General features: G+C 39.2%; 1 protein-coding gene across 1 annotated transcript in view; it reads right to left on the bottom strand.

Moving 5' to 3' along the window:
- scn5lab (sodium channel, voltage gated, type V-like, alpha b) overlaps positions 1–25,514 on the bottom strand; it is a 110,332-nt gene that overhangs the window by 67,389 nt on the left and 17,429 nt on the right. The window contains exons 6-11 of the mRNA XM_061238718.1: positions 25,149–25,391; positions 21,361–21,424; positions 6,920–7,061; positions 6,408–6,601; positions 5,380–5,560; positions 4,244–4,591 (exon numbers count right to left, since the gene is read on the bottom strand). Of these exons, the coding sequence (XP_061094702.1) occupies positions 4,244–4,591; positions 5,380–5,560; positions 6,408–6,601; positions 6,920–7,061; positions 21,361–21,424; positions 25,149–25,391 (1,172 nt within the window). The remainder of the gene's footprint in view (positions 1–4,243; positions 4,592–5,379; positions 5,561–6,407; positions 6,602–6,919; positions 7,062–21,360; positions 21,425–25,148; positions 25,392–25,514) is intronic.

Here is a 25,514-nt window from a genome sequence, read left to right as displayed (position 1 = left end):
TGCTGCTGACATGTGCTCAACACAATTATGCATCAATTATTAATTTTGCTGCTCATTCTCAAGATATTGGCTCACACTGCTTCTGTTGGTGATCACAAAAACCACCTGTACTGAGATTTAGTTTCTTTGCACCTTTTTGCCTTGGTGAGAAATGTCTCCAAGCCCCCTGATGGATTATCACCACTGGCCTTATGAAATTATGCCCAGCTACTACTTTTACATGCTAAGTGAAACACTGACAAAATCATGAGTACCATATTGTATAAATAAAATAAAATAACAAATACTGCAATGATGCCATTGTAACAGATTCTGAATTGCCACTTCGCTGGTATACACAACACTGTGCATACAGTAGCTAAAATATACCCCACAAGTCAAAACATTGTGTGGGTGGCATCAAAGTGACATGATGTCAAAGCCCTGATTACCTGACACCAGTACGACATTGCATAACTGCAAGCTTGTTAGCAAAGGTAACTATGCAATAACTGACTGCTAATCCTTTTAATTTGTGTCAATAGAACAGTGATGCTGTGCAGAATTATAATATACACCCAATTTATAACAGTCAGAAATCAGCAAAAGAAGGAAATAAAATGTGAATAAAATAGTGAAACAGAAGAATATACCATTATCCCAGGTAAATTAAAGTATAGGTAAAGCATCACATTATATCGCTGTTTATTATTTCACCAATGTTTCTCAACAAGCAGATCTGCTGAATTTTTTAATGTATTAATTTATTTTGGAAATGTGCATGAAAAAAATATTTCTCTAATATATAGTAGGTCCATCAGAAAATATAGCATGCCACATATTTTGCATGTTTTTATAGCATGCTACAACCTTTCTTGCACAGCAATTTAAATGATTAGTATGATTCTGATATTAAACTATAAATCTGAAGCCGAATAAATTACGCAATAGAAATATTCTAATTTGCTAGAAAAAAGAAATAGCTTTGAGGTTAAAATACTTTAAGGAATTAAATATGTTATGTGACAGTGTGGGCAGCTCAGACAAATAGTCTAGGTTAAAGGTTAACATTTCCCACTTGATCTTTAACCCCAAGATACACTACTTGGACACTCACCAAACAAATGAGAATTGCAAGGTAGCAACACCCTGACTGTCCAAAGAACTGGTCCAATAACAATTCACCTTCATGTACTGCACCTTTAAACTTGTTTTATTATCTTTATTGACATTGGTAAAGCAGAATAAAACACGACCCTGCACAACTCATCCTTGAAGACCTTTTTTGTCCAAATATCAAGGTCCATAAAATAGGGCTTTCTGACCTATGCAAGAAAATTGAACATTTTCCACATGCATTTCAGAAACTATATATGGCACTGTGATTATGAAACGCACAAGTACCAGTGCAGGTGTTTTCTGTACCGACACCCAAGGAGCTTAATATCAATTGTGTATTTTCACTGAGCTATTTCATTTATTATTTTCATTTTCAAACAAAATTTAAAAGATGAATTATAAGGACCAAATAAACTGGTTTCAGCAGCAAAATATACAGGAAGGGGGTTTACAAATGTCATTGTGTCCCTCTCATTAGAATAATGGCACATGATCCGCACAATTGTTTCTGAACTCAATGGGCAGCAAATTCTATTGCTTATGAAGCAATGATAATGACAGGGCAAAAGAGGCCCCAGGTTTTGCTGACAGAATGGTTCAGCCACACTTAACTCAAAGATAGTATTTCAATATTATAAACTTGAGCTGTGTATACGGCAGTGAAATGTCACTGTCTCTCTCACAAATGTAAATGTATCTGAAAATGTATCACAATTAATGTGTGAAGAATTCATCACAAAAAATTGCAAGCCCTACTGACAGACAAATAGGTGACTGATGCCCATACTCTAATCTGATGGTCTGTGGTAAGCTGACCCCATTGAGAACAGGATTCATCAAAAACTCAACAGTTATATTTAAGTCCCTCACTTCTGGCCCACTTCAGAATGTGGGTTTAACCTCAGAGACCTTTGGAAAGACTTATATGTGAGATTTGTCTGACACATTCTTGACATTGTATTCATACTCTGGACATAATTATTGAAATGAATGGTAAACAGTCAACATATTTATGAGCTTTGTTGCCATATGACAAATATACTATTTCTTTGCAGTTCTGTGTCACTCACAGCAGATCATGATACGTCATGATACTGTTACTTCTGAGGCAATGGGTGAAGGCAGCCATTTTAAAATATGTGCACACACATCCCATACACAGCACTGCAGTGACCATACTGCCGTTAGGTGGAAGGTACAGTACTAGCAAATATTGGGGGAAGACTTTATAGCTACGTCCCTATGAAGTAATGTGGCAAAATGCGCAGGTGACATTGTGCAGTATAGGTACTGTCTATGCAAGATAACAGTGCCACTGTCATCTGTGGCAGCTATGGAGCTATGGGTAAGCTAATAAGTAAAGAGGTCCATATTAAAAAATATTTTGTTCTATAAATATTATATTAAAAGACATTATTTGCTTAAAATGGCCAGAAGCTGGCACTGACCTTTCCGCTGAAAGTAATTCCAGTAATTCAGAAGCAGGCCAACACTTTCCATTCAAAAAAGGCCAGACTGTAAATGCATATTTGTATTTAATTTCAGAGAAATAACATCAAGCCATGGTCAAAAACATATCCAACCAGATGAATCATATCCTCTGAAATTAATCACTTAAATTGCAACCAAATTCTAATTCACTAGCAGGACACTTAAAGAAAGGTTAATGAACATAACCAAAATATTGTGCATAATATACTATGCTAAAAACACTGAAAATATGTTGAAGAGAGATAATGCCAGCCACTGTGTTTGGAACATTATTATCCTCCAAAACAATATATTATTGTTTACTGGATTGTTTTTTCCGCATTGTCTCGCAATGTTAAACTGGCATTCCACAAAAATGTTTTAAAGAGCTGAGCTAGCAAAAAATCTTTACATTTTATTCATGCATTGTAGTGCAAAAGAGGCGCTCCAGTGCAAAGTGCATCAAAAGAAATCAAAATAAAAGCAAACATTTATATTTCTCATTTTAAGCCATCATCAATTCCTAGTCCAAGTAGGACCTGCTCTCATCTACAAGAACCACTGCAATCTCAGCTGATGAGGACTGGCTCTAGCCTCATCCGATACTAGCGATGCCAAGCACTGCTCTTTCACCAGGTTTGTTGTGACTAGTCACTAGGCAACGTAACACGCTTTGAGGGGAGCACTATTTTACCTCTTACAGCCACAGCTCATGCGGGCATTGCTTTGCCAGAAGGTGTCGTTGAAGAGTGATGAGAGGGAGAGAACAACCACGGGCGCCTCGTCACTAGCAGACAAGCGATCCAGCAAGATTCAAACCAGCACTGGAGTAGTCAGTTCTACACTGAAACTTGGTCCACTTGCTGCCTGCAGCCTCAGACATCCCATCTATATTGATTTATTAATATGCAGTACTTCCAATGCAAGACTGAGACTTGCCTGTTGACAGTGAGTAGTATCTATTTTGGTCTTCGCATATTTTCCCTTCTTAAATATAAAACTAAAGAGTAATGAATTCTTTATTAGGTGTGTTTCTGGCCATGTAGTGGAGGCAGAAGACGAGTCTTAATATAGTGCTAGAAACTATCTAGCTTTTTAGATCAACTAAGCATTAGGTAAACTAGTGGTAGGAAAAGGCAAGCATTGCTGGGCTGAATGGCCTGCTCTCGTCCTTATGTTATGTTATGAACTCGGAACAAACTCACAGCCTTCCCAATCAGCCAGCTCCAAAAACCTAGCACAGGGCAGTAATCGGCCTCTGACGAATGTCACAAATCAGTGTTTATTTACAAGCTGAGCTCTACCCTGCTGAAAAAACAGCTCAAGCTAGTTAGACAGTTGACCAGTTCAGACAAGCTCCCAGATTGACATGGTATAGCTGGTTGACCAGTTCAGACCAGCTGCCCGCTTGACATGGTTTGACCAGCTATGTTCTGAAACAGCTCAGCAAATTTCAGCTCAGACAAGTTACCAGCACCAGCTGGTTGACCAGCTCATACCCAGCTAGACCAGCTTCATGACCAGCTTGGCCATGCTGGTTAACCAGCTCATATCCAGCTAGACCAGCATTAAAATTGAGCTGGATTTTACAGCAGGGCATACTTATTTTGAACCTTCTGAAGCATGTTTGGCGATGCATTGGCCGACGGCTCCTTGACAGTCTCTCAATACTCACGCTGTCCTCATTGACCCTCTCCATAGTGCAGGCTAGCAGGGGAAGGGGAGTGGGGCCAGTAACTCCGTTATGGTCCATGGCGACTGTAAGCCTTCCGTTGATGTTCACATTGGGGCCGAAGACCTGGGAGCTGTGGCTGCCCGTGCTTTGGGCGCTAGTCCGCCTTTTGGGCCAAGGCAAGGTCAGCGAAGCTGACCGACGACTCTCGGTGTCTCCGTGGACACTGGATTCGTCGTCCGCAAAATCAGCTTCCGAGTCCTTGTTGCGGAGGCGGAAGTTAAACATGCTCATCTGGCTTCCTCTTCTGGTGTTGGATGACAGGGTGCGGGTGAGAAGTGGTAGTGTGCGCTGTAAAGAGAAGGTAGGTCCCTGACAATATGACCAATGCGCTGCAGGGTCAAACGGATGCAATATCATTCAGAATAATGCCAGGGCAGTCTGGAGCCTAGTGGCTAAGGTACATGACTGGGACCCGGAAAGTTGGTGGTTCAAGCCCAGCTGTAGCTGTGATAAAATCCGCACAGCTGTTGGGCCCTTGAGCAAGGCGCTTAAACCCACATTGCTCCAGGCGGATTGTCCCCCGCTTAGTCTAATCAACTGTAAGTCAGTTCGAATAAAAGCGTCAGCTACATAACAAGTAATGTTTTACTACAATCACCAATGTTGTATGAAGGGCTTGCCAGCTAGTTTGCTAGCTAGCATGGACTTGAAATGTAGCTAAGCTGACTTGGCATAGCTGTTTGCTCTGCCATCTTGTTTCAGCTTTCCAAATGTTCTGTAACCAGAACGTACGTACTGCATAAATCATCTTGCACTCCATAATGTAAAACAGATATAATGCTTGCCCAGCCCATCGGGGACAACAAAAAACAATACAACTATGGTACTACTACAGGTGTCAAGTTGGCAGCTTACACGACAAGTCTATTTGTGTGCTTATTATGCATTTGCCCAACTTAGAAAAATGTCACCATAAAAAACTGTTTAACTTTATAGAGTGTTCAGGAGAATTGCTGTTGAAGTGAGTTGGTATTTTAAAATCCATTTAGAAACTGCATTAACAGTCATAAATTATAGATCATTCCCATTAAAATTTTTACTACTGTATTGTCGGAACCTACTGTTGTTTGGCTTACCTTAGGTGCTTCCACAGTGTCCAATTTCTCTGTTTTCTCATCTGGATCTTCTTCAGTTCCCTCTGAGAGGGTCCGCACAGATTTCTTTCTGTTCTTCCGCTCCTTGGCATCTTGCAGAGTTGAGGGCGACAACTCTGGCGACAGGACAGAGTCTGTCTCCTGAGCTTTCTGTGCCATCGCCGGAGAGATGGAAAGAAAGGGCATTCACAGATCATGTCACATTCTCTTCCTGCAAGCAGAGGCAATGTTCCTGAAGCAAAGTGGAAACACATTCCCAGCACACTGTGTAAGTGAAGAAATGTGCTTTCATCTTGCCTGTTTCTTGATATAAAACTAGTCAAATTATAGGTGTTTTTCTGCTGAGGGTAGAAAATGTAAAAGATAAATTCCCGTACGTATGTGATATAAGCAAAGTAATAAGACTGATGTAAAAATATTGTGTATGAGAAAGAACGTATTTATATGACAGAAAATATTGTAGGGGAGACCGGGGCACAAAGTAACAAAGGGCATGTTTAAACATGGGGATTTTGCGCTGTTGCATTTGCACAAGAATGGTGGGTTTGTTTTCACTTATGTATTATAGAAATGTGCTTCTAATGTGAGTGGCAGGATGATTTGAAAACTTAATCAAGGGTTATACATTTTTTTTTTTGATGAACTGATGATGTGTGAACACCACAGACTCCAAATATACATAATTTGTGGGTGGGAAGTATAGTTTTGACACATGTCACTAGCAAGCAAAGACTGTAAGCCATGCAGGAGTACAACTAGTACATCCAGGACATGTTGGAAGGCTGTGTTCGTTTGAACTGTAATTGGCAGGAATGCCCTATAATTCTACTGATGGTATAGTCATAGAAAAGACATGTATCTTCTTTTTGGATGAAAAATATTTGCTCTAATACGTGCATATATTTTTTTATAAAGTGATAACCTAAAATTGTTAGGTTGTCCCCTAGGCTCCCCTGCACATAACAGCACTGGGTAGAAAAATGGGGCTCATTCATTTCAGACGTACCAGTTGCTCTTTCCGCAAATGTTCCATCGCTAGCTGAAATTCCCGCTCTTTTTGCCAGGCCTCAGCAATGGTAGCTTGGTTTTGCTCCTCATACGCCATGGCAACAACAGCCAGAATTAGGTTGACCAGGTAGAAGGAACCAAGGAAGATCACGACCACAAAGAAGACCATGTACGTCTTCCCAGCTGACCGGAGAGTCTGCCATTGAAATGGAAACACGTGGTATTCAAACAACTCTATCACCACTCTCTACATTACACCACTCCACTATATCTCCACTCTCCTCATTATATCTGTGTTCAAATATTACAAACTCTTTATTTAAACTTCTCAAATGAATAAAACAAAATAATTAAGGACAATCAAAGGGACGGTGGTAACATTCACAGTGAGGTACATGACATCTTCTGAAATTCAATTAAAAGAGAAATCCTTTATATATTGTTATTATCTGATCTGGAAGTATTTCATACCGCATGCTATGAATATACCAAGAAATGGTAAATTACTGTTTACCTGGTGATATAGATTCTCCCAGTAGTCTTGCGTCATGAGTCGGAACAGTGACAGAAAGGCCCAGCCAAAGGTGTCAAAACTGGTGTAACCATAATTTGGGTTTCTTCCAGCCTTCAAGCAATCAAAGCCATCTGGGCATTTCCTGTAAATCATAAAGATAATACAGATTATTATTGTATATTTACAGAGCAAGACTGAGATTGAGACAGCTGATAAGTTATACTTAGTTGAAGCCATAAGTTTGTTGTGAAAAACCAATAAGCGCAACAATCAATACAAAAAAATCCCGAATACAGGATAGTGTAGTTTACTACATTTAGGATATATATAGTATGACAGAATACAGAAAGTAATTGGAACATTGGCTACTGTATGCGTTTTTTTCCCTTAAGGGTGAAGACGGTTGCTTAGACTTCCTCCCACACAAAGCTGCCCATGTCTGCCCTGCACGCACTCACTTACTGTCTCACTATCCAGCTCCTCACTGCTTGTTATCTTAGGTGGAGGTCATTACACTGAATCTCCATGTTTTCACCAGACCAGGAAGTTTAGGCAATAATTATTACTGTTATGGGGTTCAGGTACAAAAGGAACTTTTTATGAGAGGCTACATTGTCAGGTCAGAGAAGAATCAGCTTCATTTAGGAATATTCACACTAGTAGTCAAAAGACTTGCTGTGCTTATGTCTGAGTGGAGAAGTTGTTCAGGCAAAAAGAATGCTACACATGTTTTCTGCTACGCAACTGAGGTATTCTTTTGTTTGTAATATTTTAGGAAACGTGCCTTAAGAAGGCCTATATCAGTGACTTTGTGTGTGTACCTTAATTTTTTTTAATATAAAAAAATATTTACATTCATTCATTTTCATATTCACATTTCAATAATGTGATGGATTTCTTTTAACATACCCCACAACTCAGTTGTATTGTCCTTTCGAATCATTATTGAAATGTGAATATGAAAATGAATGAATGTAAATATTTTAGCAGGCCACTCAATTTCAGAAGTGGAAAGTTGACTTCATGGATCTCCTACTACTCACTAGGCACAGTAGCTCTAGATCCCGGCTGAAGAATTGTACTAGAAAATCCAGGTGATAGCAGCAAAATAGTTACTTTCTGAGCACATATTGGCCACCTCTATTAAAATTTTTGAATCGAACCAGCTGCATGATCAGAAATGAACAGGACGACTCAAAGAGGCTTCCGTTGACACGCAGCGGAAAATAACATGGCTTCGATTCTGCTCGTGTGAAAGTTCAGGAGTGCAAGGCGAGCTCTCGAGCCCCGTCGAGATGTGACGCGGTCACATGACAGTCGAGGGGGAACGCACGTGGGCGGCCAGACTGTCAGCGAGACGGTGCTGAGGAGGACGTGGCGCCGCCAGGGCGTGACCGCACCAGGGTGCCCCTGGCAGGGGAAAGGGGCCTGGCTCTCAGCACCGCGGCACGCGGGGTGTCAGGGTGTGGGGCGATGGGTCCTATCACCCACAGGCACCTTGCCGTGTCTCTGGAGGACGTGTTAATGGACAGGCCCTACTTGATGATGTTTTGACGGGGGGCCTCAGTTCGGCTCTTCATGCCAGCGGGTGGAGGTAATGTCCTCCGCCCCTTGGGGGGGGGGAGTGCACATGTATGACCATATACCGTCACTTCTTATGAAACCAGAGTTCAGAATTCGGGCTCGTACAGGCCTGAGTTGCAGGAAGACGCTTCATGTGCAAATCATGCTCATTTTAATTGCTAGAATTTAAAAAGGAGACGAGACAATAGAAAAGTATTGAAATACAGGTAAGGGAAAGAGAAATAGTTTCAATTCTCCATGTGTGACTAGTTCTGACCCTTGTCTGAGCGTGGAGGCATTACGGGAAAGGTTACAGCCCTGCTCCCAGCCCTTTTGCACTTTCAGAGCAATGTCATTTAGTAGAAAGTACACCATTTTGAGAGCCTCTACCTATAAACTGAGAGGCCAAACTTTACGAGTGTCTGTCTTTTTTGATAGAAAAGACTGAATGAAACAGATGAAAACATAGAAAAAGCAACAAATATCTATGGTGTTGGTACATTCTGCTATCAAATCAGAAAAAACACCATGAAAACATTCATATTTCACTCATCACAGTCACAGTTTCCAGTTTATGGTTTCAATGTGCCCTATAAAATTCCATTTGTAGAAGAATGACATCACATATGGGGGAAAAAAACCTGCACCACAAGGACAGAGCACAATCCACAGGTCTTCCAGTATAAATGTCTTATTTACACGAAAGGTGCAGGAAACAATCAATCCCGCTCTTTTAGATTTGTCTCAAGACAACAACAAATATTTTACTTTCTCTAAAATGAAAACGTATCCCACTGATATCCATTTGTACATCTATTTTCTCTTCACATCTGCTGAGATTAAAGCAGGTAAACAAAATGGAGGAGGAACACAAGCATACGACCGCCTCAGATTTTTTAAACACACATTACACTATGTACTTGTGAAACAGGCAGCCTGATGCAGTATGGCTTATCTGCTGTGTGTATTTATACAGTTGGATTGAACCATATGTTAGTGTTCCTCTGAAGATTCAAATTCCCAACCTTTGAACAAAGGCCAAATAAACTGCTACACCACTTATTAAACTTAAAAAACAGTTCAAAAAAGACACTGAGAAATACATTTATTTTAATAGGTAACCTTCTAACTGCATTTATTTGGTTTATTCCTCAAGTTTCAGTCTGCATGTTGTGCCACTCTTTCCTCAGGTTCCCCATCCACGAGTCCCTTCAGAACAAGCAAGCTTGCCGAATACATCAACATGTGATCTTAATCAAATGCTCCCTGCCTGAAATATAGATATATTGTACAATGACAGCATGAAAGGCATCAATCGCCAAAATATACCAATTAATATTTCATGTAAAATACAAAGGCAATATCTAAAAAAAAAATGCAATGACAATGACCAAACATTTGAAACTATAGAACTGTATTGGGATACTGTATACAAGTAATTGGCAATGTCTAAATGTAATGCAATGACAATGATGGAACATTTGAAACTACAGAACTGTATTGTGATACTGTATTACAAGTCATGTAAAGTGTGCACAAAAGGCTACGCCACAGTCCAAAGGCAGGTGAAAATAAAACTCTCTGGATGAATGACTATAAACATGATACGAGGTGGCCAGTATCATTATGGTGGACATTGAGTCTCGGCATGGAACTTCCCAGAGCGTCTGTAAGAGGAACTGTTCTCACTCAGCACCTGGGCAGCTGGGGGCCTTTATAGGCGATACGGGCCAAGCAATAGCATTCTGATGGGCTATTTTAAACAACAACACCGAACTACTCTGTCCTGTTTGGGTCCGGCAGGGATACTGCCGGACCAGGAGGAGAGCGTTTCCAGAATCTGGTTAGGGGTTCCGTTCTGTAAGCCAATGCGGACCCCCTTTTGCCATTTCCGATTGATTGCCCTTTTGTGAATGGGCACTATGTCAGGAGGCTGTGTTATTACTGTATGCATTAGGGACAGCCAGAGTTCAGTTTAGCTACATCCTGTGGATATCTGCCATTGGCTTAATTTGAAATAATAACACGCACTTCCTAGCTCAAATTGCAGTTTTGGCAAGCGCAATGATCAGGTCCCCTTTTATATTACCAATGGGAACATAAGCCTTAAAAGAAAAAAGCCATAGCAGAATGGTCTAATCTTCGAGCTGCCCTCAGGACCTGGGTCAACAGGTCCAAATCAAGTACATTTGCTTGGGAGGTCTCCCAGTCAGAGCGGATGGGATTGAGTGTCTGTTCAATTCTGGATTCTGAAAGGCAGTACGGAACGATTAGCAGGGTGCGTGCCTCAGATGAATCAAACAACGGGGACGGGGCCAAGCCCCCCGGCTCCGGCCGTTGTTCCGGCCGTGGCGGGTTCTCATTCTTGGCAGAGGAGCAGCGGAGGGGGGCTCGGCACCTGCGCTCTCGGGGGTCAGGGAGAAGGAACATTGGCTGGAGTCAAGCCACCCTTTCCCCTGCAACAACAAAGAGCGTCCAGGGCGAGCTTCAAAGGGTGGCCGTGTGGGGCGGAGGGCGCCCACGTGGGCCAGCCCAGTACCCGGCTCAGGTTTCGAGCACAGCTTCACTGGGTGACCGTACAGCCGGCTACAGACACCTACAGGACCGCCTCACTTCATCTTTTACATTACCATTAGCACGGACAGGAAGTACTTATCCAATGTTTCTCCTAAACCAACATAATGCACATCAACTGAGAGACTAAAAGCACCTCAATGAAATGAAAAATAAAACACCTGATACAGTTATCAGTTGTACAGTAGGTTTTAATTCAACAGCATTAAGTCAACATTATAAAAATGCATTCAGTTGAATGGACAACAATTGAATTTGATCTGTAAAGCAACTGTAACGTGTACTTAAATGGATTTAAATATCTCTGAAATTAACAGACAGTAATACTTTAGTCATAGTTCACAGAAGAATAATGCCAGTGACATCTCACCTCAGGCAGGAAATGGAATGATATGAGGCAATGAGTTAATATTACGCACTAAGGCAGTAGAAAGGCAAGGTCGCCATGAGGATAAAAGTACTTAAAGTTTCTATAGCAACAGTTTCCAGGAGGCTGTTACCCATGGAGATTTTTTCTTGCTACATCACTAGATTGCTTTTCTGCTGTCTCTGGACGTAGCTGTTTATAAGAGAGCATGTGAAGTTACTGTAACATCATTACTTCAATCAATGTTTACGTGAAGAATAGTGGCAAGTGTGCTACTGCAGTACAAAACAGATACGGAGTTGTAATAACCTTACTTACCTCACAATTATCTTACCTAATCACACCAACATTATATTTGACTGCTTTGTTTTGTAATTGGAAAAAAACATGTTAACAAGTTAACTCCTGAACTAACAAACTACTGTACACCCATTCTGTTTTTGTGATAAATGAACTAATTATTTTCAGTACCACTGACTAAACACAACGTGTTTGGTTAAAACTTGTAAATATTATTTCTCAATAAAAACATTGTACAAATTATCTTTCTCAAAACAGAAATATATAACTGTAAACTCATAACTTTCTTATATAAATACAGTAGTAGTAGTAAAGTGTGTTAACATGGAACTATTGTGAATGTAATGCAATTGTTTGGTAGCTGGAACAGGAAAATGCATCCATACTGTACTAATGAGATGATTCTGAACTTTGATTACTCCGTTAGTTCAGCTGGTGTATATCACTTTTCAGGCAACTGTCTGGCTGTAACAATACATATTCCGATCACTATGGCTTTGGGGAAACTAACTAGCATCCGAGAAATCTGACTGCTGTATGTGCCAGGCTGATGACTATGTGCTTCGAGAATGGTCAGCACGGGAAGTCTTTAAATAGCAACTGGAGTTCTTTAGCAGGGACAGATCAGGGCTAATTCTTTAGCAGGGACAGATCCCGGAAATGACAACAACGACCGGGAACTTTACATTAGGCTACATTACATGTATTTGGCAGACGCTTCTATCCAAAGCAACACAAATTGAATTAATTTTCGCAGGGACAAAAACAGAAACCAAATCCTCAATACTGATCCTGAAAACCCTTAAGTGAAAATTTAAGTAACCATTAACCCTTGTGTTGTCTTAAGGGGCCAAAATAAAAAAAAATTTCAACTTGAAATTTGATGACAAAGTTTGTGATGAGTGACAGGTTGTTTAAAATTAAATTAAGCTGCTTTATTTTTGGGGTTTAGTGAAGGCAGGTCATTTTTTACCCTTAGGACAAGGGGAGTATACAGAATGTTAAGACTACACAAAGGTTAAAGTGGCAATACACTCAGAGAGCACTTTATTAGGTAAAAATAAAGACTTATTGATCTTCTGCTGTAAATACTGCATACTGCATTTTGCTTACTAAACTATACAACACTTTTGATCCCATCTGTCACCCTCCCCCTGTCTCTCTGTCTCAACCTCCCTCTGTTTGCGGTCTCCTCAGACAGGAGAGCTAAGGTACATGACTGGGACCCGGAAGGTTAGTAGTTCAAGCCCCAGTGTAGCCACGATAAGATACACACAGCTTTTGGGCCCTTGAGCAAGGCCCCTAACCAGGCTACTAGGCTGGTGGAAAAAAAAAAAACTTTTTGTATTTTGTTCTAAAATGCTCAGGAATGTTATAATGCGAGATGAGAAGCACATATACAATAGAATTCAGATTCTACTTATCCATTCTATTACTACAAATGGATTGAAAAAAAAGCAAGCCATGAGGAGAATATTAATAAGTGATTAATATACTTTTCGAGGATTGTGCAATTACTGAATTACAAAGCAGCTTAACACTCTAAGCACTGACACTACCCCAGGCAGTCAAAAGACGACAGGGAAGTGCTTATTTGTCTCAATCAAAGGTACTGTTAGATGCACATGCTAATGCTCTCTATTCATACACTTGCTAAGACCTTGTTGTCAACCTTAAAATCATCAAAAACACCAGATTGTATTTTGGTGTACGTGTAAGTCACAAGACTCAAACCAGGTGTATTAGCTAGACATATGTCACTCATCAAACCAAGCAGTATTTTTTGCCACGATTGCAGAAAGTATTAAACATTTTGTGCGGGGACATTTGTACAGAAACTACAGACCTGAGTTGTTCAGCTAATTGACTCAATTCCTGGGGAGATTATTGAATTGCATTTGATATACAGTAATATCAGTCAATACAAATCTGCATGTGTGTAATTCTCATGATAGGGATGATGGTATGCACTTCCTCTCATTGCTTTTCTGGTAATTTCTTCGTTGATTTCCCAAAGGTCCTAGCTAATACATATTCACTCTATAATCATTAATCATGCAGTGAGTTACTGGTGAAATCTAAACTTTCAAGGTTCTTACTGGAGGTATGCTGATATTAAGATGTTTCAAAACAGTCCATTGCATCATACAACATACTTGTATGGCAGAGAATTTAGGAAACATAGTCTTTGCCTCACAACATGAAATCTATTTAAATTGGTTCAGAACAAATGAAAATAAAAAAAAATGAAATGAAATTTGTATGTATAATGACAAAGACTCAAATAAATGGCAAATGGCAGGCATTTATATAGCGCCTTTATCCAAAGCGCTGTACAATTGATGCTTCTCCATTCACCCATTCATACACACACTCACACACCGACGGCGATTGGCTGCCATGCAAGGCCCCGACCAGCTCGTCAGGAGCATTTGGAGGTTAGGTGTTTTGCTCAGGGACACTTCGACACAGCCCGGGCGGGGGATCGAACCGGCAACCCTCCGACTGCCAGACAACTGCTCTTACTGCCTGAGCCATGTCACCCCTGATTTAAAGACAGCAATGATCTACCCCTTTGGCATTCTATACATCTGAGTAGACAGGCTGACATAATATCTTCAACATCTGAAAAGCATCATAATTATTTTTGTATTAATAGTCATCCAAAGCGTAATTAGGACACCCTCACACCATTTTAATAGAAATAGCTGGAGTACCAAGAAAATGACAATTAAGAGTATCAGAGTGATGTGTATGATTACCATCATAACATAACTGTATCCTTTGTTTGGAGTCCTGGTGGGGATTACTTGTTGGCATGTACACAGAAGATTTGAAAATACTCAGAATAAATCCTCACTTGATCCACCAAACACTAAGGACAGCTGAGGCATGGTGTATACAGCGTAAGAACATGTTCCTCACACTGTACATGTTAATAACGCGCAGTACATCAAGGCATGCCAACACAGATGTGAATGAACTGAAAGAGAAAGCCAGAAGGACTTTAAAAGGGGAATACAATTTGACATTCCAATTCAAATCTGGCTAAAGGTCTTAAAAGCAGTCATTCAACATGTTGTATTATTGTAGAATGAAACAAGGTACAAAGAAAAACACCCAATAATGTATGTAATGCTGAATTAGGCCACTATTAATCAACATTGAGAAAAGAGCAATTCAGGTCTGGCAACATCTAAACCACAGCGACCCCAACTCTTTACCATTACAAAGCCCTGAAATGCCAAAAGCTGAGCACAGATGAAATCCCCTCAGTTAGTTGATCCTGAGGCTTACTGCACTAACACCTACTAACACAAATCATAGCTCCACCAAAACACAGGAAATTAGAGTAAACTAAGCTGCATCACACCACAATGAAAATTATATGAACTATTGGAACAACCAAACCCAAGCACAAAGTACACTGAATTGTGATCAGGCCCTAAGAATACATTATGTCAGACTACCTAACCACAATCAAATGGTAAATGGCTGCCATTTATATAGCGCCTTTATCCAAAGCGCTGTACAATTGATGCTTCTCATTCACCCATTCACACACACTCACATACCAACAGCAATTGGCTGCCATGCAAGGTACCAACCAGCTCATCTGGAGAATTTAGGGGTTAGGTGTCTTGCTCAGCGACACTTCGACACAGCCCAGGTGGGGATCGAACCGGCAACCCTCTTGCCAGAATGACAGCCAGACAACTGCTCTTACCGCCTGAGCCAATGTCGCCATTAAAACAAAAATTAATTGTTCGGAAAACACTGACAATATACAGGTTCAGTGAGCACAGTTTGGCAATAGAGACTGGCCAACAGCCCAAAGAGGAAAGACTGCACTCACAGGGCAAACAAAGAGAGCACAGTGTTGAGACAGAGAAATACTTTCTATTACGCTGCACAAAATATGAAAATGAAAGTGATACCTTTAAAAAAAATGCACAGGTTTGCCTAAAGTTCAGGAATTTCCCTGATAATGAGAAACTGATAATGAGCACAATTTATTTCTGCCTGCCATAGCAAGAGACAGGGGGTGACAATGACTAATATTACTCATTTATTATATTACTCAGCAATATTATTATTGCTTATTTTATTTTTGTTTAATAATTGTTGACACTATTATTATCACTTTATACATGTATCTGAATCAGAATTTCTAATTGCAATTAAAAGCAGTTATTTCATTACTGATCATGTTTTACTTGTGTATACATACAGTATGCCTTTTTCATTTTTCCTTTGGCAATAGTACAATGTGTATTTCCTGCCAATAAAGCACATTTGAATTGAAAACAAAATTAATTGAGAGAGAGAGAGAGCGAGAGAACAGCAAAGATTAATCTTCATTTTTGCAGTTAAGACCAGGGCAGTCATTAACAGACCCATTAGAGAGAAGCCAAAGAGTTTAAAGAGAGACAAAATATGACAAAAGCAGGGAAATCCTTCTCATGAATTGGGAAGCTAAACAGAAGTGCTGATTGTGGCATCCCCAATTTTGGTGGTGTTACCTAATGCAGAATGTGCAAGGATAACACAAAGTCTGTTGCTCTGTTTCACTCGCATAACATACATAGCTACACAATAAAATAGATCATAAGTAAATTGTCTTTTGGGAGGGGTGAGCAGGGGCAATTTTAATTACATTTTTACATTATATTACATTATGTCTATATTTTAAAGTCAGTCGATGGTGTTGTTTTGTAACATTGTTTCATCACCCAAAAATGTATCATGTTTTACATCATGCAAAACAAATTGTGTCATGTATTTTTCAGAAACAGCAAAACAATATTATTATTTATGTGTGATTCTGAACCAGCTTCCAATATGTATGAAAAATAAATACATTTCCACTTCAATGGTTATAGATTGCACCAACATTTTTGGAGTGGGCCACTACACTTGTAAAGTACCTCAATGTGAAATATCATTTCGAGAACACTTTGAGTGTAAGGGCTGCCTTAACACGACAGTCTCAGTGAACATACTGCGATCCCTGAGCCTGTTCTGTTTTTAGAGGCCATATTCTGCTGAAACTTTGATAGGGGGTCTGCCATGATGTTTTCTTTTGCAGTGAAATTGGCAATACAATTTTATTCATTTAGTTCATCTCAGTCTAAACTGTATTATATCAGACTTAAATCCCATGAAAATCCTGTGGTCTGAACTGAAGAAGGGGGATATCCCAAGGATATCAATGATTCTGAAAAGTTCTGCATAGAGGAATGGTCAAAATCCCTCCTAATGTGTTCTATAACCTTATCACAAATTATAGGGAAAAAAACTGAACCAGTTTTTCTGGAAAATGCATTTTTAACTTCAAGACTTTTGGTCCACTCCATTGAATAATGAAAAAAGCACAATAAAGCACACTGCTTTACACATGTTGGGAAATACAGTTTATGTCAATAACTGTATTATCGTTTGGTTTACAGCATTTTTGTTCATATTCATCAAGGGTGCCAATAATTCTGGAGCCCACTGTACATACATACATACATACAGGCAACTTAAAACAGAAAAATAGAACGGGGATTAACAGCTCGGTGACAGTGTATAGATCACACATAAAATGAAGCTTTATAGTGCTAAAAGGCCTCCAGCGTTTCCTTTCTGATAAAGCCTAAGTTTGCTCAATGGGACATTTTATCTGTAGTGGCACAAGCAGTATTCTGAGCTGGAAAGCAGCGTTATCTCCCTGTGAGACAGACAGATATGGCTCTCACACATTCTGGCTGAAGACAGATGCTGCAATCAACATCTACAAGCCCTGCAATAATTTGAAACAACGCACCATTAAGCAACATGGTTGCCACTGCAGCCATCAAATAATTCATAAGGAATGTATTGCACTTTTCATTACATATTAGATGTAGGCTGTCTGTTTTAACTGTTTGTGCTCTGAAAAGAATAGACAGTATCAAAAAAAGAGAGTGAGAAACTTGCCTGTATACCAGCAGCTGCTTGCCGGCTCCTGGATGACTATTGACAAGACTCAATAGACCCTTTTTGGACTAAAATATTTCCAAATGTGTTCCTTAACATTTTCTAGCATTACAGAGAAAGAACCCAAGCTGTTATCCTTGCCAGAGGTGGATGCACCAAGTACAACAGTAAACCAGGGGTGCTAATAATTATGAAACCTTGGTTTTGGTTAAATACATTTTTTTATTCAATTAATCTATGTTCCATTGAAACATTAATAAAGCACCGTATTTTTTAAAAGTTGACATTTTGAGTTTGTCTCGATAATGATACTGTTTTTCTGTGCATTGCCAGACAGGCGTGTCAATAATTCTGAAGCCCACTGTGTAGACGCCTCATTCACTCATTTCTCTATGGCCACTCAGGAAAGAAAAATGCATAATGTGATGCAACTAAGCATAGGTCAGAGGAGGCAGGCTGAAAGTGAAACATTAGACACACTGTGATACATACTCTGATTCATAGCAATTTGCCAGGTAGACATTGTGTTATTCAACCAATGTTCCTGCCATTATAAACAGAATCAACGAAATACAAATGTGGAATGTAAACATGAAAATGTAAGATTACTGTATGGCTGAATTACCATTCATCAAAGGAAGTGAACATGAGAACATCCTACTTTAGTAGTGTTGGGCTTCTAATGTCAGCAGCAGCCATTTTAAACCAAGGCGAAATGACACACGAGGAACCAGAAATAGGCTCATAATCTGCCCACATGATATGATGAAATGGCTATGGTAGACATGTTAGCATCCACCTTTCAGTAAGTGTTGAATTGGCAATGCTGACAGCTGATGGTAGCATGGGAAACCATGTGATTGGTTAGCTGCTGCTTAAAAAGCTGCCGAAAGCTGCATTTAAAACCTGAAAAACCTACTAATTAACATTTAAGTTAATAAGACTTTTAGTCAGAGCAATGTTATGCCACCCTGCCTCAAATATCTGTGTTATTAGAACCTGGTCTCAAACCAATTCGACGACAGGTGACCGAATGTTCTGACCAGTGAAATCTGAACAACCGCCCCTAGCAGTTGAAGTTAACAGTACGTCAACCAAAACTGAAGCACTCCAACACCGTGCTTACAAAATGTTTTTGTGTCTCTATGCTCAATTAATATTGTTAATGTTGCATCACAAGCCTAACCCTAACCATAACCTCTGTTGCTGCTATTTTTTGCCATTTAGCCACGGATTAGGTGTAAATAAACAGCTATTATTTCATATATCAGTACATATTTTATATCTATTCTATTTCTCCTTGCAATTACAGAATGCCGTCATGAGGTTATGGTTATCCACTTATCCAGGATTCGGTATATGTGAACCGATTTCCAGGGCATGAAAAGTCTGTGCGAGGTCATGTTGGATATTATAGCACTGCTAGTATCAACAGCTGCACATACAGTAACCAGGGAAGGACAGCAAAAGCCTCAATGTAAATTAAATCTATCATGTGCACCAACCCCTTGGCATTAAACATGAACACAGCTGGGAATTTACTATTTTTAAAAATTGAATCTTACTCAGGCAACACAAACAACATCCATTCATTCTGGGTCAAAAAAAGCACTTGGGTATATAGGAGTGGTGATGCAGAGTTGGAAAATGTTGAATGTACTGCAGAACCCTGTTTAATTTGCATGAAGAATACCGATGATTAGAGAGAATGGGAGTGTTTTTCCTTCTTGAAGATGCTATCAAGTGTATACGAGAGATGATATGGATATGAAATTCCAAAGAAAAAAAACTTCTAGGGAACACCACTGTACATGTCTTCACTTCAAGGGACAAGCACATTTGTGATGGGCACTAAGAGTCATATTCTGAAGACAAAGCACTTCACCTGACCACAATCATTGACCGTACTGTCATGAAAACTGAGACAAACAAATATAAAAGACATACTGCATATATTCACGCCAAAGACAGTATATCAGAGTTTTAGGCACACATCAGTTCAAAGTCCATGACAGTTGATTTGTTTATCCAAGAACAATCTTTAGTGTCTTTTAATTGCTCACACAAATTTAATTCATAAGTATAAATAAATTGCAGCATTCATTTTGTGACATGATTCAGCTCCTGACAAGATAGCCAATGATAGCAAACACTTAGCATAATACAGCCTGGAGCAGATAAGCTTGCCTACTGCTAATGATGGTAATTATCACGTTAGCTTACATCTTGCCTTTTCTGAGCAGATAGCTCAGGTAGTTAGTGAGGTTAGAGAAAGGGGGGGACACAAAAAAGAGAAATGAGCAAATACATGGTCAGGTATGTGGTCACACCCAGTCTCATGGTCACAGTCACCTTGATTATGCCCAAACTATACGCATATATTCTCAAATTAATCACCCTACTGATTCACCCTCCTAAGGATCCTAGGAATACCATAACAAATAATCATGGCAATAAGCATGCTGCTACTTAGTAGATCATTTTACCATCAACCTACAGCATGAGATTCTATGTAAAATATTTTTTCATATATGTGTCGGAGTGTCAGTTGTGTCGACCAATCACTGTTATTTTCTTTTACAGGTCTCTACCAGGAAGCACATTTTCCTCTCAATGACACTTCTGCTTGAATTAAGGTTAGATAAAAAAATACACTTCATTTGACACATGCTTGGTGTCAAATTTTTTAGCTTGATCATTAGGGGGAAAAATTGGGACTAAGAACTTTCTATACTTAAAATAGCTTATGCTATTCCCATCTCATTACACAAGATAGGCCTATTCTTTTCTTATTTCACGGTAACCTAGATTGGTTTTGTTACAACATTTATTAGGAGAAAGCATTATTAATTAGTAGATATGACAGTTATGACATTGAGTTGTTGACATAACTGATTGCAATTATCAACACAATTACAATAAACAATAAGCTGTCATAGAGAACACATCTGGCACCCACTACTCCTTCAATTTGGAAAGTATTATCATATATTCCCACTGAACAATGTTGCTATAATTCAAACTATGTAATATACAATACAATGCCAGACATTGCCAGATTTCTACATATTTTACACATCCCTAGTTTCTTAATTTTGTTAAAAAATAAATCAAAAAACATTTCAGTCTCTTGACAGTCAGAATCACAGGACTAACTTCATATGTTTCAAAAGACAAAAAATGGAAAAGCGAGTTCAGAAATGGACTATGGCATGCCTTTGTGGAGTACACTGAAAGAACAGCAATCATCTCTGTTCCAACACAGGTCTCCCAGCACATTTAACAGTAATGATGTAAATTAGATTAGTATCGCAAGTCACAGACTACAGCAGTGCCTATCAAAACTGTGCGACCCATGATGTCATTGCTAGGTTTCCCACCATTAACAAGAAACACATTAGAAAGCTCTTCTCAAAGACCAAACTTAAATCAGATCCAACAAAAATAATCCACATAATATCATAACGAATACTGCAATAGTGGAACACAGCATCTCGTCTAAAACAAATTCAGAAAAATCCTGATATTAATTGCAAGGAAATTTCCTTCGAAATTAAAAGATATTTATGGAAATACAAATACAACAAATGCCAATACATTCAGCCAATTAATAAGACCATTTATTAGCCAGTGAACATATAATGAATTGCTAAAGGTTGAAATACACGTCACTTACCCAGCATCACTTCCATTTCCACAAATTAAGGCATCCTTAGCTCCTTCCGCTTTAAAAAAATTGTCTGAAAAATAAAATGTCAGTGTTAACAGAATTAAAGGTACAAGGTAATTTCGGATTCCTCTCTTGAACTAACGGTCAAGAGAGCAATTGCAACAACAAACAACCTCAGACCACAACACTGTTTAAGCTTCCCACAGTCTATGAATATAACGCATAATATGAAACGTTATTATACCGTTCAGAGCTCTCCTGCACTGTTTTGGAAAAAAGCTGGCAGTGACAAACGCAACAGAGCCTGCCGTCTTTTCGTAGTGCTCTCGTAAGAAAATGTTCGCCGAATAGGTGACTTTCTGAAATTTTGACTTTGGTGTGCTACACAACACTATTTATATATTTTGTCTTTTTGAAGTTTTCACTTTAGCTAACCAACTATATCTGAGCAAGCAAGTTATTTGGCTACATAACTAGCTGGCTATATAACTAAGATATGATACTCCACCATAAACCATGCAACTGTAACTTAAGTCTGAGAGAAATAAAGGTTCAGCTAAACACAGATTTTTAAAGGAATGTGTAGCTGCCCAAATTGCACTCCAGACAAGTGATCACTGAAACTCTGTATACTATTGCTTATCGAGTTAGAAAATAATACCAGTTCGCTATCACTAACAACAAGCAAATTAGCTATTACTAGTTAGCTTCCCAAATTTACGTATATACACCTGAAGCACAACACTTGTGCAATCGCTATTATGTTCGTATTGTCTACATTTTATCGTGAGTGGATATTTGTACAGCTAATTTGCTTGTTGCTACTGATAACAAACTGGTGGGTTTCCTCCGGGTACTCCGGTTTCCTCCCACAGTCCAAAGACATGCAGGTTAGGCTGATTGGAGAGTCTAAATTGCCCGTAGGTATGAGTGTGTGAGTGAATGGTGTGTGTGCCCTGCGATGGACTGGCGACCTGTCCAGGGTGTATTCCTGCCTTTCGCCCAATGTATGCTGGGATAGGCTCCAGCCCCCCTGCGACCCTGTTCAGGATAAGCGGGTTAAGATAATGGATGGATGGATGGATGGATGTAGTCTTTGCTTGGATAATAAGCAATAGTATACAGAGTTTCAGTGATCGCTTGTCTGGAGTGCAATTTGGTCTTGGAACAATGTTCTAACACAAAAATCTTACCTTTAAGCTATCCATGCAGTACATAATTTTATGCTAGCACTATGTGAGTTATGAGACTGTACATTTCCACCGGTCAGTATGGAACAATTTCTCCTATGTTGCAATTTAACTTTTACACATTGGACAATGACTTCAGCTTGAAAATATTTGACTACGATAGAAATGTGGACAAATATATTCGCTTATTTTTTCTATTAATAAAATAAGAATGGTAGTCATTAACCTTATCTTAAATTAGCCAACCCCTGCATGCATTATTATAGTACATACTGTGAATAAAGTTAACATTTTTGTTCACATAAAGAATTTTTCTGAATATATAAAGATTGCACAGATCATATAATTTATGGAAAATGACCTACTTCAGGAAATAAATATATTTTGTGGCTGTATTTTACTTAGTCTAAGCGATTTGCGTCTGAGAGATTACACAGTACAATAGGCTCCATGTCCACTCCACTCTCCTTCTGCTAAGCAGACAGAACTCTCAAATAATCTTCCCTCATTTTCACAAGATTTCAGCTTCACTCTGTCCCACTCCACTAGTTAAGTGCTCATAGGCGACTGGACTTAAGAGGGTTTGGGAGTGCTTTGGCAACTTTCCCTAACCGTCTTCAGCTGTCGACATTCCTTTTTAAAGCATGGCCTTAAATGTTCCTCTTTATGCTCCGACTCGATCGAGTCTCCAAGCTGCCCCTCAATGTCAATTTTTAGATTGCGCATTCATCCATCCAACAGAGTGGGGCTGATTAGGTGCTATGTTTTCAAATGAGCCGCGATGAGAGTCTTTTGCCATGGCTGTCATCATGTTAGCCTTTGAAAAATGTTTTTTAAACTACTGAACTGTGTTTTTGATCTGTATGCAATATATGTACATACAGATGGCAAAAAAAGTATTACCCTCTGTACTCAAACAAACTGAAATATGTTCAAAGTACTAGGTGTCTGTGTAGCATGTCTTGTTTGTTCTTGTTCTTTTTGTTTTTTCCAAACTCCAGCAGGCAAATTGATGTCGTGCTCATTTTGTGGTTTTACAAATCTTCAGTAATCTGCTCAGTTAATCATTGTTAATCTGGTGCGAACTGCAGCCAATTAGCACAGAAATTACAGCAATACTCTAATAAATTGTCTCTAAAAGAAAAATACATTTTACATAAACTGCTGTTGAAAACACTTTTCTTGGCTGGGCGGATAACCCCCATGACAAATTAAGCTTTTAATTATTTTTGGTTATGGGTTTCTTTCTAAAGACATCTCATCACTTAAGGTATACAGAAATGACTAAAATAGGAGAGCAGTAAGAATTAATATAAAATTCAAGGATTTTGAGGCACTGTTAAACCCTGCCATGTCCACATTGCCAGAATACAGTAGCCTACCGTAGATCTATAACCACACTGTACAGCTATAACATTGATACAGTAACATAAATAATATTTTGGACACTCTAAATTCAAACATACATTCTCTATGACTGTATGTCACACATGCAAAGGCCCCCAGACAGATTTTAATATTCTGGATCGGTTCCATTCTGTGTCCGTCAAATATGAAATATTATGAGTTAAATACCACTAACAGCCCTTCCATCCCATGCACGACAATTCAGAATTACACCATTATATAAACTAAATGAATTGTTGCAGTGGCGGCAAATGTATTCAATTTTCATTTTGGAGTTTCTCTGCTGTGAATATAAACAGGAAATCATATCACGCAGGGAGTATCTGGATTACATTGAAGTTGCATTTTCATCCAAAAAGCTTTAATCAAGTCAAAATGTATTTACTTTAAGTGCTATTACTGTGAATGTATCAAAAGGTTTTATGTGAAAGTATTTTGTATTGGACAATGGACCTCATGCAAGAACATTTTCATATCCCCATTATAAATTGCCCTTACTTTTTTCTAACAAAGGGCTCATACAAGTTTGCCATGTCAGATACAACAAACACACCTAACTTCAGACAATTGTACAAAATGAAGATTATATTACAATACATATTATATTATACATTATAATACAGCATATATGGTACTGTAGGTGGGTTCTGTTGGATAGATGGCCAATGGGAACAAGAGAATCTTGTGCCAGGCGAGATGCATTGAGATATATGCACTGCAAGGCTCTTGTTTACAAAACTCGTACAACCGGTCGGGACCACTTGTAAATCTAGTTCCTACCTCAGGAAAAATTCTGAATAAGAGAAAATGGTGATTTCGCCAAGTTCTCTTAAATCACTAATTTTAAGAGATTTAAGCGATAAGAAAGACTTAAATCTTACCAGCTACACAAGTGAAAAACATTACCCAATGTTTCCACGTTTGCAAAACTCACTCCTGGCTCTGGAGGGATGCTCACCCAAGAAATCAGGTGAGGTAAGCTAACTGTGTAATCAACTACTTTAATTGATCAATTAACTGCTGAGTAACAACAAAAGCCAGCACACCCTGTGGCTCTCCGGGACCAGGAGTGAGCATTTAGCGAATCTAGCGTTGGATGTACTGTAAATTCCAGAGAATATTAAACGTTCAATATTTCTGTGGGAAAGCAGTCCCTGTTCCGAGGGTCTTACTGCTTAGTGAGAACCACCACATTACCTTCGTCAGAAATGAAATGTTCCTCTGAGCTCCAGGTCTTGTTGTTGCAGAAGAATAAGGTGTCGTTACCGCGGGTGCTGTTCAAGCAATGTGCGGTGCTGCGGACGCACTTTTGCCTTAGGTTGCCCATGAAGAGCTGCAGCCCAATCAAGGCAAATACGCTTAGGCAGAACACAGTCAGGATCATCACATCTGCAAGCTTCTTCACCGACTGGATCAGGGCCCCTACAATGGTCTTCAGGCCTGGAACGTCAATCAGGATGTCACCATGCTGAGCCTGGACTAACACTCCCAAAATACTGCATTCAAACACTGTTGGCCTGAAGTATAGCGTTCACTTAAATATCACAGTAAAAGTGCTTATTA

The sequence above is a fragment of the Conger conger genome, chromosome 4 (genome assembly GCF_963514075.1).
Source record: "Conger conger chromosome 4, fConCon1.1, whole genome shotgun sequence".
Classification (NCBI taxonomy): Eukaryota; Metazoa; Chordata; class Actinopteri; order Anguilliformes; family Congridae; genus Conger; species Conger conger.
Note: the sequence above shows the minus strand (reverse complement) of the source record. Positions and strands in the feature narration are given on the sequence as shown.